The sequence below is a fragment of the Hypanus sabinus genome, chromosome 8 (assembly GCF_030144855.1).
Source record: "Hypanus sabinus isolate sHypSab1 chromosome 8, sHypSab1.hap1, whole genome shotgun sequence".
NCBI classification, from domain to species: Eukaryota; Metazoa; Chordata; class Chondrichthyes; order Myliobatiformes; family Dasyatidae; genus Hypanus; species Hypanus sabinus.
Window position 1 is genome coordinate 166,915,147 of NC_082713.1, and position 13,793 is coordinate 166,928,939.

The 13,793-nt window shown below is 38.4% G+C and overlaps 1 protein-coding gene across 3 annotated transcripts in view; it reads right to left on the reverse strand.

The window, feature by feature from the left end:
* Positions 1-94: 94 nt before the first annotated feature.
* frs2a (fibroblast growth factor receptor substrate 2a) overlaps positions 95-13,793 on the reverse strand; it is a 105,026-nt gene continuing 91,327 nt past the window's right edge. For all 3 annotated transcript variants that reach the window (XM_059978458.1, XM_059978460.1, XM_059978461.1), the window contains 2 exons: positions 7,594-7,757; positions 95-6,876 (listed from right to left, as the gene is read on the reverse strand). In XM_059978458.1, the coding sequence (XP_059834441.1) occupies positions 5,920-6,876; positions 7,594-7,757 (1,121 nt within the window). In that variant the 3' untranslated portion in view covers positions 95-5,919. The remainder of the gene's footprint in view (positions 6,877-7,593; positions 7,758-13,793) is intronic.

A 13,793-nucleotide genomic window follows, 5' to 3' on the forward strand; every position in this document is an offset into this window, starting at 1 on the left:
CATTGAGCACATCTACATGGAACACTGTCATAGGAAGCAGCATCCATCATCAGAGATCCCCACCACCCGGGACTGGCTCTCCTCACTGCTGGCATCATGTAAAAGGTACAGGAGCCTCAGGGCCCGCACCACCAGAATCAAGAACAGTTAATACCTTGAATCATCAGGCTCATAAGGGGATAACCACACATTCACTAGTCCCATCATTGAACTGTTTCTACAACCAATGATCTCACTTTAAGGACTCTATCTTATGTTCTCAGTATTTATTTACATTTGCATTTGCACAATTTGTCGTCTTTTGCATTCTGGTTGATCTTTCATTGATCCTCTTCAAGTTACTATTCTACAGATTTGCTGAGTATGTCCACAGGAAAATGAATCTCAGTGTTGTATATGGTGATATATATCTACTTTGATAACAAAATTTACTTTGAACTTTGAAACAATTTTCAACAACAATTTTAGAGCAAACATTAGTCTAACTGTTCACTACTTTGCTTTTTCACTTTTCAATGACATGGATGGGCTTGGAGCAGTGATATCAGCTTCTTGACATCAGGCTGAATGGCACTCAGAGGAGTCTCAGATCGCCATGTTCAGTAATTTACTTTCTGTTCCATTGTGTTGAAAGAAGTTAGGTAAATGTACTGAAACCGCACTCCACTAAAGGCAATAAAGAACATCTTGACTTTTATTCCACAGTGCTGGCTAGGGCTTGGATTGATTTTGGCAATCAAGTTTTGATACAATTTCTTTTAACCTCAACTTCAACTCAAAGACATTTTGTAGCAAGATCCGTTCTTCCTCCATTCTTCCTGTTAACTGGAATGGCAATGAATTTATTAACCAGTCTGGAATCTGGATAGAGAGAAGATCCTAAAATCTCTCTGATTTGTCTTCGTGCAGCTCACCTAGATGGGCACAGTATTCTTGAAGATCATTTGGTATTCTTTCTTTCTCTTTCAACACAGAGAGGCCCAGAAGTTGGAAAAGATCACAACGGCCAATGTTGCACTTAAATTGGATTAACTTGGACAGAAACATGGAGACGCATGATTTGACTTTGATAAGATTTGCATAATTTTCTTCCAATTGAAGAATGATTTCATTAAACTTCGCAAATATTTTTAACAAATAAGCAATGTCATGCTTAGTATTCTTAAGATGATTACTGAAAGAAGCGTTCCAGTCTTCACAAAGTGTTGTCACAGTTTCTAAAAGCACATTTGTATTTAAGGCAGTTTCCTTTTGAGAGACATCAGACTTCTGTGTGCAACAGTAAACATTCAAATTCTTCAGCATTCTCAATACAAAGCTCTCAAAATAGTCCAAAAATTAGAGCAAAGGGCTTTATTATTTTTACCGTTGTGACAATAGTATTTAATGATTTGTGCAGCTGATCGCTGGGGTGTTTTTGTGCCAAGATGTTGCATAGTTGCATGGTTGCGTGGTGGTTAGCACCAGTGACCTGGGTTCAATTCCGGCCGTGCCTGTAAGGAACTTGTACATTCTCCCCATGCCCACGTGGGTTTCCATCCACAGTCCAAAGATGTACTGGTAGGCAGGTTAATTGGGTGAAGAGCTTTAATTTCCTCAGCATAAATATCACCAAGGATCTCATATGGTCTGTACATACCAGCTGTATGGTGAAAAAAGCACAACAGGGCCTCTTTCACCTCAAAAGGCTGAAGAAGTTTGGCCACAACTGAGAACATCCAGACTGGCTGCATTACTACCTGGTATGGAAACTGTACTTCCCTCAATTGCGAGAATGGTGTGGAGAGCCCAACACATCTGTACATGCAAACTTCCCACTATTCAGGGCATTTACAAAGACAGTTGTGTAAAAAGGGCCTGAAGGATCACTGGGGACCCAAGTCACCCCAACCAGAAACTGTTCCAGTTGCTACCAGGAAACAGTACCGCAGCATAAAAGCCAGGATCACCAGGCTCCGGGACAGCTTCTTCCACCAGGCCATCAGACTGATTAATTCATGCTAACACAACTGTATTTCTATCTTCTATTGACTACTCTGCTGTACATACTACTTATTGCAAATTACTATAAATTGCACATTTAGACAGAGACATAATGTAAAGATTTTTACTCCTCGCGTATAAGAAGGATGTGAGTAATAAAGTCAATTCAATTCACTGTAAATCGGCATGTGATTAGGCTACAGTTCTATCAGGGTGTTGTGGCTTGAGGGGTCGGAAGGGCCTATCCACGCTGTCAATAAATAGAATAATACAATAAATAAAATAATACAATGAAAGACAGATACATCAGGTACAGATTTTATTTTACAAAGCAACTAATAACCCTACAGTGGCATCCCAGTATTGATAGTATCCCGTGTTGCACAAGCAAGAATACTTGTGAGTGGAAGGTCCTTCTCTTTGAAATATTGCTCAACAATCTGAAGTATTGACGCCCCCTTCGTCTCTGTTTCTAGTCCCCTTAGAAATAAACCCTGAACCATGCTTTCATCTTTAATGAAGCAAACATAGCCAAGAAGCAAAGATTCATTGCCTAGCAAAGCTGACACATCCGACAGCAGAGCAAACTATGTTTTCCTAATCTTCCATGTTCTCAAACATTTCATCCATTTATCTTTGAACAGTTATTGCTGAGGAGAATCGCTTTAATTATTTCATATGATGACTGATGCAAATCTGTACTCGGAACCTCCCTTACTGCTGGCAGAATCAGTTCTTCTCCAATTGAATGGGATTTTCCCAGATTTAGCAATGAATTGTTGTTGTGAAGTGCTGTCGAGGGTGTTTTGAAGTGTTTTCCATGAATGAAAATTTTCATAGTGACAGAAAATAATCTTGTTTGCATTATCTGAGTGTATTCCCTTTAAATGTTCAAGGAGTCTGGAAGTTTTCATTGCCTCATTTGAAAAATCCTTTTCACACAACCCACATTTACTGCAGCTAGTTGCTTGGTGCCAGCACAAATCCATATTTCAGATACTCCACTCTGTACTGTGTACACGTAGTCAATATGTTTTTGCCATTTTTGTTATGACTTAACAACCAAAGTTTAGAGCTCTAGAAAATTACAAGGTTGCTAGGAAAGAGCTTAAGAATGAAATTAGGAGAGCCAGAAGGGGCCATGAGCAGGATTAAGGAAAACCCCAAGGCATTCTACAAGTTTGTGAAGATCAAGAGGATGAGCCGTGTGAGAATAGGACCAATCAGGTGCAATAGTGGAAACGTGCATGGTGTCAGAAGAGGTAGCGTTGATACTTAATGAATACTTTGCTTCAGTATTCACCAGGGAAAAAGACCTTGGCAATTGTGGGGATGACTTAGAGCAGACTGAAACGCTTGAGCATATAGACATTAAGAAAGAGGATGTGCTGGAACTTTTAAAAAGCATTAGGTCACATAAGTCACCGGGGCCGTTTGAAATATACTCTAGGCTAATGTGGGAAGTGAGGGAAGAGATTGCTGAGCCTCTTGTGATGATCTATGCTTCATCAATAGGGACAGGAGAAGTATTGGAAGGTTGGAGGGTTGCAAATGTTCCCTTGTTCAAGAGAGGGAGTAGAGATACCCCAGGAAATTATAGACTAGTGCATCTGACTTCAGTGATGGGCAAGTTGTTGGAGAATATCCTGAGAGGCAGGGTTTATGAGCATTTGGAGAGACATAATCTGATTAGGGATAGTCAGCATGGCTTTGTCAAGGGCAGGTTGTGCCTTATGAGCCTGAATGAATTCTTTGAAGATGTAACAAAACACATTGATTTTCAATTGATGAAGGTAGAGCAGTGGATGTAGTGTATATGGATTTTGGTAAGTCCAGGTCCTTGCTTAGGCAGGAGTTGATTCTGGTCATAACCAACTTCTCAAAGCACTTCATTACAGTAGATGCGAGTATAACTGGGTGATACACGCTGAAGTGGTTATTCTTGGGCACTGGTATGATTATCGCCTATTTGAAGCAGGTGGGAACCTGCGGCTGCAGCAGTGAGATTGAATAAGACCAACAGTCTTGTCAGTTAGTTAGCCCAGTTACCGTGCCCTGCTATGTACACCAACAGAGCCTGATACCTTGCGTGGGTTCACCTTCATGATAGACATTGGCCTCCTAGACAAATTACAAGATCACCAGATGAGGTAGGGATCCACATAGGTGTAGTTTTATCCTCCTTTTCAAAGTGAGCATAAAAGTCATTGAACTCCTCTGGAAGTGAACCATCACAATCATTCATGATTTGCTATGGTCTGCAAACCCTGTCAGAGCCATCCAATTCAGTCTCTAACTTCAATTGCAATCGCCCAATACTTCCCCAAAATTTAGTTTCTCCCATGCCCAAACTGGCGCATTGAAATCAATACTTATTCTCAGAGATTGTTATTCAGCAAAAAAGTTTATTAATCGTACAATGCTAAATACATTGTTCATTTCTCATGATGCAGCTTATTTCACAGGGAACTTCAACAGCCATTAACACTTTGAATCTCCAATCAGCTGCCAAATACGTGAACAATGATTTGTTTAAAATTTTGGTTTTACTTAAAAACTAAAAGACTTTTGTAAACCAGGTAACTGTAGCATCAATTATAAAGTTTGTAAAAATCATTCTCGTGCTACAAAAATGTATTATATTGGCACTTTTGACATTTGACAACCTCAGACAAACATACGGGCATTCCGTAAATCCAGCAATTTTGACAAACTACATCAGTACCTGAAATGCTAAAAAAAAATACCATGGCAATTTCTGTAACTATTATTTATCTGGAATATAAAATATACCGGGTTATGACAAGGATCAATGCAGGAAAAATAAACATGGAATGTCTGCAACTCAAAACAATTTACAACAAAATTAAGCATGGATGTGCCCAATCTGAGTTTATACTATTTTGTGTCCTATGTAAAAATAATTTTAGAACTATTTTACTACTTTTATACAATAACTATATGTAGAAAGAGATTATCATTTTATAATGCATGTTAGAACATTTTACAGTATTGTACAATACAAAAATAACCAAGAAACATTAGATGTTTTTATCATTTAGTGTATTTAATAGTCTGCTAATTGATAATTGCTGTATCTATCGTTTTACTTTGCAATTATTAAAATGGCACTGTGATACCTACTTTAACATGACAATCTTCAAATCATGTCGGAAGTATACTAATTAACAGTTAGAGAAAATTGCAGTTTCATTTTCAGAATATGATTGCAACCTATTCATTCAGAAATAAGATGTGAAAGAAACTGCACATAGAGGCAGCAGCTTCAACAGCAAAGGATTTAAACGAAGTCACTCCAAGGCACAAATGTCAAGTCTTAATGTCCTACAATAAATTCCTTTGAGATTTAAGGATAAACTGCATGATATCTTCAGCAATGTTACACTATTACCTGGTGAAAGTGCACGCTTATACTTGGATTTTGGTTGGCAAAATCTCAGTACAGATACATGTTGCATACCAGCATCAGTTAATGCTAATGAGAAACACGCTGATCACTATGGAAACTGTGGAAGTTAAGTTTAGTTAGGTTTGTCATTTGCCTGCAAAGAATACACAAAGTTCTGTAAGAAACACAAGGAAAGCCAGTATCAAAATTTTTAGATGTTTGCATTTTGACAACGTCCTAAGGAGAATTCAGTTGAATGGAATTAGCAAGGAGAAAGTAATGATGGAAGTAAGGAGAAAGTAAAAACTATGTTCAACTATAGAATGATAAAACAAAGGGGGTGCTTTTATGGAGTTCCTGCTCTACATGAATTCCCTTTAACTGATATAAACATGTTAGGCTCAAAACACAATTCCTATTATTTTTTCCTTATTTCATTGTCTATTGTTAATTTTCAGAGGAAAAATCTCAGTCCACATGTCTTTATATAACAAAGGTGCAACTAAGCAAAATAGTACTTTCCAGGCTCACATTGGTAGGTCAGTACTATTATGTCTTGTTTTTCTTGCAGTTCCATCATCTCTTGGCAGTGCTTTCTGTAAATTTGACATAGCAGCAGTCTTTTCTATGTCTATCATGGTATATAATTCTGTTCGCCTCGTTGGAGTTTGTGGAAGTGGAGTCGTGGGTGTTTTTGGAGTCTGTGGGTTATCCGAATCACTACCACCTTCCAAGTCAACCTGGATGTAGTTCAGCTGCCGATGTTCGAGACTTGGTCGCCTTATATCAAAATTAAAAACACTTGGGGAGCAATCCAGTTGTCGTAAAAAATCAACCTTGTGTACATTAGGCTGAACAGTTACATTCTCTGTATTAACATAGTTGTGCATTTGATCAAGATTAGTGTGATAACCATTCTGCGATGGCGTCTTTGGTCCCAAACTATCTTCTTCATCCCTACTTAGTTTGCGTACTTCCCACACTGGAGGCAAAGAAGGCAAGTTTTCATAATTCAAGAGTGCAGTCCTCCTCTGAGCGGAGTTGTTGATATTCTGTACATCTGAACTAGTATTTGACATTAGTCTACTCCGTCTGCCACCAGAGGCGGTGGGAATTGAAAGGCCATTAATATTTTCATACACAAACTTGTTAGTAGAGGATGCTTCCTTCCGCTCATCGCTATCGTAACCAGTGTCCCAATCATTACAGTTATTGCCACTGCCAGCATTTGTCTGCTCACTTCCAGAAGCATCTTGTCTTTCCTTTTCCATCAACTGCATTTGCACAGGAGTTGGTCCCAAAACAAATTTTACCCCTTGGGGTTCAAATACAACTTGAGGGTTTCTCTCTTCAACTGAATTGCAATGATCTTCTGTATTTAAGCTAGCTTCACTATTTAAGGGTTGGAGTTCCAATGATGTTTGCACAGTGGATCTGTTTTTCAGTTCTTCATGTACACCAGAGGTATTAACATATGTGTGAATCTGTGAAAAAGCATTAAGACATCATCAATGAACAGATACTGCTTGTTATCCAAGATAATAAAACTACTGCAACTGCAAAGCAATAATGGTTTTCTTCATGGTGCTTTTAGTCATATATATTCTCAACACAAAGTACAAGAGATTACCTAGATTGCTTTCACAAATTCTAAGCTAAAAGTTTCTGCTTTTAATTGGTATAAAGAGCTTAACCTGTCATTTTCCCCTTCAGATACAAGACTAAGAATCAGTATTGTTTTTATATGCACTACACCACCCAGGCCATGCTCTTTTCTTGCTTCTGCGATCTAGTAGAAGGTAATAAGATCTTCAGGATGTGCACCACCAGGTTCAAGAACTGTTACTACCCCACAACCATCAGGCTTTAAACATTGGGAATAACCACACTCTCTTGGCCATTCATTGAGATGTTCCCACAACCAATTGTCTCACTTTAAGGACTCTATCTTGTATCTCAGGTTTTCGTTGTTCATTGCTATTTATTTGCATTTGCACAGTTTGTTGTCTTCTGCACTCTAGTTGATCTTTCATTGATCCTGTTATAATTACTATTCTATAGAATTGCTGAGTATGCCCACAGGAAAATTAATCTCCAGGTTATATAATGGTGACATATATGTACTTTGATAAGAAAATTTACTTTGTACTTTATGCTGATTACAAAATTATTTTGGGATAGAATGTAAAGTTTTTCCTTACTTGTTCCTCCGATACTATTAGAGGGTGTGTTGATTCTTCGTCCACAGAGGGCAAACGTGCACTGCCTACAGAGGGATGCCGTGTTGAAGGATGAGAAGAGCCTTCTCCAAAAGATGGATACCTGGGATATCCATTTGGTAAACTTGGTTGAACAAAACCTGGAGCTGGAAGAACAGAATATTGTAGAGTCATTTGTTAACCTGACAAAATTACATCTTTACTACCAAAAAACTCTATTACAATTTAAAATGGATTATTAAATGTAAGATAAGGTACAGGAGCAGAAGTAGGCCATTCAGCCCATCGAGTCTGATCCGCCATTCAATCATGGACTGATCCAATTCTTCCAGTCATCCCCACTCCCTTGCCTTCACCCATACCCTTTGATGCCCTGGTTAATCAAGAACCTATCTATCTCTGCCTTAAATGCACCCAATGACTTGGCCTCCACAGCCGCTCGTGGCAACAAATTCCACAGATTTACCACCCTCTGACTACAGTAATTTCTCCACATCTCAGTTCTAAATGGACATCCTTCAAGCCTGAAATTGTCCCCTCTTGTCCTAGAATCCCTTACCATGGGAAGTAACTTTGCCATATGTCATCTGTTCAGGCCTTTTAACATTCGTAATGTTTCTATGAGATCCCCCCCATTCTCCTGAGCTCCAGGGAATACAGCCCAAGAGCTGTCAGACATTCCTCATACAGTAACCCTTTCATTCCTGGAATCATTCTTGTGAATCTTCTTTGAACTCTCCCCAATGTCAGTATATAATTTCTAAAATAAGGAGACCAAAACTGCAGACAATACTCCAAGTGTGGTCTGACAAGTGCCTTATAGAGCCTCAACATCACATCCCTGCTGTTATATTCTATATTTCTAGAATTGAATGCCAACATTGCATTCACTTTCTTCACAACTGACTCAACCTGGAGGCTAACCTTTAGAGTATCTTGCACAAGGAATCCCAAGTCCCTTTGCATCTCTGCATTTTGAATTCTCTCCCCATCTAAAAAATTATTCTGCCCATTTATTTCTTGCACCAAAGTGCACGACCACACACTTTCCAACATTGTATTTCATTTGCCACTTCTTTGCCCATTCCCCTAAACTATCTAAGTCTCTTTGCACGCTGTTTCCTCAACACTACATGCTTCTCCATCTATCTTTGTATCATCGGCAAATTTAGCCACAAATCCATTAATCCCATAGTCCAAATCATTGACATACATTGTAAAAAGCGGCGGTCCCAACACCGACCGCTGTGGAACTCCACTGGTAACCGGCAGCCAACCAGAATAGGATCCCTTTATTATCAATCTCTGTTTTCTGCCAACCAGCCAATGCTCCACCCATGATAGTAACTTCCCTATAATTTCATGGGCTCTTATCTTGCTAAGCAGCTTCATCTGCGGCACCTTGTCAAAGGCCTTCTGAAAATCCAAGTACACCATGTCTACTGCATCTCCTTTGTCTACCCTGCTTGTTATTTCCTCAAAGAATTCCTCAAATAAATAGATTAAATTCAAATATGTCTGACCAATGTTTTCGATGTAATCAAGAAATTGGTACTTTTTTACATTCTACTTGGTCTTGTTTTAAAATTCAACCATTCTGGATAAATTTAAGACATTTATTGGAACAAATTATTGGATACAACTCCCACATAGTCCACTATTATTTTTATTAGGAGACATTGAAGGGACAATAACGAAATTTAAATTGAATAAGTATCAGAAAAAATTTATAAAAATTGCATTGGCAGTAGCCAAAAAAGTTATTGCAGTTACTTGGAAATCTGATTTATATTTAACTATGGATCATTGGAATAATGAAATACATAGTTGTATTCCACTTGAAAAAATGGCATATAATCTAAGAAATGAATATGATATATTTTTGAAAATTTGGTTCCCATACAAAAAATAGGATTAAATACATAGGTCCTTTGAAGATAAAAATTATAGTAATTGGGGAAAGTAAAAATAAATATCAAAATTATTTTGAACTCCATGGAGCATGTGGGGATCCTCTGATATCCAGGCAATCTTTCTCTTCTTTCCTTTCTTTTTCTTTAGATAAGGGTTGGGGGGGGGGGGGGGAAGGGTCAATATTATTTTTTTTACTATTTTATTACCACATTTATTCTTTGTAATTTCTAAAATTTAATAAATAAATAATATTTAAAAAAGAAAGAAAGAATTGCAGTAGATTTGTCAGGCAGGATTTTCCTTTCAGGAAGCCATGCTGCCTTTAGCCTATCTTGTCATGTGCCTCCAGGTACTCTGTAATCTCATCCCTAATAATCGATTCCAACAACTTCCCAACCACTGATGTCAGGCTAACAGGTCCATAGCTTCCTTTCTGCTGCCTCCCACCCTTCTTAAATAGCAGAGTAACATTTGCAATTTTCCAGTCATTCAGTGCAATGCCAGATTCTATCAATTCTAGAAAGTTCATCGTTATTGCCTCCGCAATATCTCCAGCTATTTCCTTCAGAACCCGAGGGTACATTCCATCAGACCCAGGAGACCATTCCCTCAGACCATTAAGCTTCCTGAGCACCTTCTCAGTTGTAATTTTCACTGCATAAACTTCACTTCCCTGACACTCCTGAATGTCCGGTATACTGCAGCTGTCTTCCACTGTGAAGACTGATGCAAAATACACATTTAGTTCCTCTGCCATCTCTGTGGCTTTCATTACAGTATCTCCAGTGTCATTTTGTATTGGTCTTCTATCTACCCTTGACTCTCTTTTACCTTTATATACTTAAAAAGCTTTTAGTATTTTCTTCGATATTAGTCTCCAGCTCCCTTTCATAATTCTTTTCCTTCCTAATGACCTTCTTAGTTTCCTTCTGCAAGTTTTTAAAAGCTTCCCAATCCTCTATTTTCCCACTAGCTCTGGCCTCCTTGTATGCCCTCTCTTTTGCTTTTACTTTGGCTCTGACTTCACTTATCAGCCACAGTAGTATCCTTCTTCCCTTTGAAAATTTCTTATTTACAATATATCTGTCTTGCACTTCCCTCATTTTTCGCAGAAACTCCAGCTGTTGCTGCTCTGCTGTCTTTCCTGTAAATGTCCCTTTCCAGTCAACTTCGGCCAGTTCCCCTCTCATGCCTTTGTAATTTCCTTTATTCCACTTACAGGTAAATACTGACACATAGGATTTTATTTTTTCCCTTTCAAATTTCAATGTGAACTCAATCATATTGTGATCACTGTTCACGAAGGGTTCCTTAATTTTAAGCTCTCTTATCACCTCCGGATCATTGCACAACACCCAATCCCCTAGTGGGCTCAACAAGCTGTTCTAAAAAGGCATCCCTTAAGACATTCTACAAATTTTCTCTCAAGGTCCAGTACTGACCTGGTTTTCCCAATCCACTTTCATGTTAAACCCCCAAAGATTACCATGACATTGCCTTTCTGACACGCCTTTTCTATCTCCTGCTGTAATTTGTAATCCACATCCTGGATGTTGTTTGCAGGCCTGTATACAACTGCAGTTAGGGTCCTTTTACCCTTGCCATTTCTTAAATCAACCCATAGAGACTATACACCTTCTAATCCTATGTCATCTCTTTTAAATGATTTAATATTATTCCTTATACACAAAGCCACACCACCTTCTCTGCCTACTAACCTAACTTTCCAATACACCGTATATCCTTGGATGTCCAGCTCCCAACGGCAGCCATTCTTTACCCAAGTTTCAGAGATGGCCACAACGTCATACTTACCAATCTGGAGCTGAGTTTCAAGATCGTCCATTTTATTCCTTATGCTGCGTGCATTCAAATACAACACACTCAGTCCAGTATTTGTTGCTTTCTGTTTTAACTACACCAGACCTCTATTGCCCTGTAACTCATGCCACTGGCTGTAATTACGCCTCATCTCCTGCCTGTTCTTTCTATAATCTCTGTTGCACACTATCTTTGATTTACGTGTGCATAAATATGTATGTGTGCAATAGAACATTTATACTGTACTGACGTGATCCACCACAACAAAATATACAGTGTAATTTCAACAGATGAACCATAGAAAAGTGGTACTCTGTAAAAATGTAACACAGTTACCAATTTCTTCTGCTTAAATTAATAGACTGACTGGGACAATTTCCATGGAAACTCTCCAGCACTAACAGAAATTTGATTGTTTTAGGTTCACTTAATCAATCATTATTAATAGATTCAATGAAACAGAAAGTGGTAAACTGAAGTTTGATTATAATGATTATTTGTATTTTAATCCTGATTTAGAATGAATGGCTAATTAAACAAAATGCTAATTTTTGTATTTGATAACAGATTGCTGCAAAAGCAAACATTTCTCTTCTATGGCAAACACGAGGAAATCTGCAGATGCTAGAAATTCAAGCAACACACACAAAGTGGAACGCAGCAGGCCAGGCAGCATCTATAGGGAGAAGCGCTGTCGACGTTTTGGGCTGAGACCCTTCGTCAGGACTCACTTCTCTTCTATGGTCAGGTTTATATTTAGGTTCTTTTGCATTCATTGAAAGTTACATAAACTAATTCATTTTAAAATTCATGCACCAATCAGAATGCTGTCTCTGTGCTGTATAGTTCTATGACCTTTCAATCTGTGCCACGATATAGCCACAACAGAATGCATTTGTGAAGTATTTAATGGTGGAAGGCCAGGAAAATAGTGTTCCAAATGGATATAGGGACCATGTGTAAAATCACCTAAAATAAATATTGACAAGTACTAAAGAAAAACCCTTGACCTGCAAATCTCCTATATCTCTCAATCATCCACAAGGGTAAGACAGTATTTTTTCTATTCTTTTCTTTAATTTTTAAAATTATTTTCTTTTGTCCTGCTGCAGCCAACTATTCCCACTTCCCTTCTCCCAACTGCCTTCTCGAACTATTGCAATTAATGAAGCAGTCCTACAGTATTACTAGCATCCAGATCAAGAACGTGGATGCATCTATTCAGAGACTTGGATTTGTCATTCCTCTGTATTTGTAATCCTTTGGAACAGTAAGAGACATTGGTGGGGTGTAATGATGTATCTTACAGGTGGTTCATTCTGTCAGGATAATGTATAGACTGTAGAGCAAGTAAAAAGATTTTGGCAGAGAACATGATGCAAATAAAATAAATAGGCTGTTTTGCTTTGGATGATATCAAGATTCTTGTGTTGGAGTATCAAAAGGGGAGTTATTAGGACACTGCGGTAGTGCAGTGGTTAGCACGATGCTATTACAGCTCGGGGCACAGGAGTTCAGAGCCCAAAGTCCAATTCCAACATCATTTGTAAGGAGTCTGTACTCCTGTGGAATTTGTGGGTTTTCTTCGGGTGCTTCAGTTTCCCCCCACGCTCCAAGGACATACTACTTGTAGGTTAATTGGTCATTGTAATTAGGCTACAGTTGAATTGGGGATTGCTTGGGCAGTGCAGCTTGAAGTGTTGTAAAGGCCTACTCCATACTTTATATCTAAACACTAACTACAGAATACCCTAACCTTCACCCTTTTCTTTCAAGGACAGTATTGATTTGGCTGGTACATTTAATTTTCTTATCGAAACAGCTTAGTGGATGTGATGGATTAGTCAATATAATAAAGACTGCCAGGAAGGCGTGGTTAGACTCGCTTGTTGGAGATGAGTATTGCCTGGTACAAATGTTATTGAAGCCTTATTATGTTTTAAGGCTTTGCTTCTTCATTATAGGAGTTGTTGCAAGCAGAACAACATAACAATCAACAAACATCCACACCTCTGGATGAGCAGGAATATCATTGATAACCAGCTGAATGCAACCTGGACTACAAATCTGCCCTGAGGAACCCCACCACCAAACATCCTGGATTTTATTACAAAAAAATACAATCCATCTTTCCGTGTATGAAAAAACTTGGAGAATTTTGTCTAATTCCCATACTTTTTTTTAAACTGAGGGTAAAGGAACAGTCATTATTGTTTCAGTACTGGAATTCAACTTTGATCAAAGCTGTATAAAGGTTTAACAAGAAAGTACTAGCAGAAATGACAGTGTGCATCTTTCCATAGGTTATTACTGGCTCAAAGGAAAAGTAAACCAATGTCAATGTCATCTCCCAGGCCAACATCTTCAACACTGAGATCCTAGTTACACACATATTGCATCAGTGGGAATTCTACATCAATCACATGCCCGACACTAGTCTCCCAAAT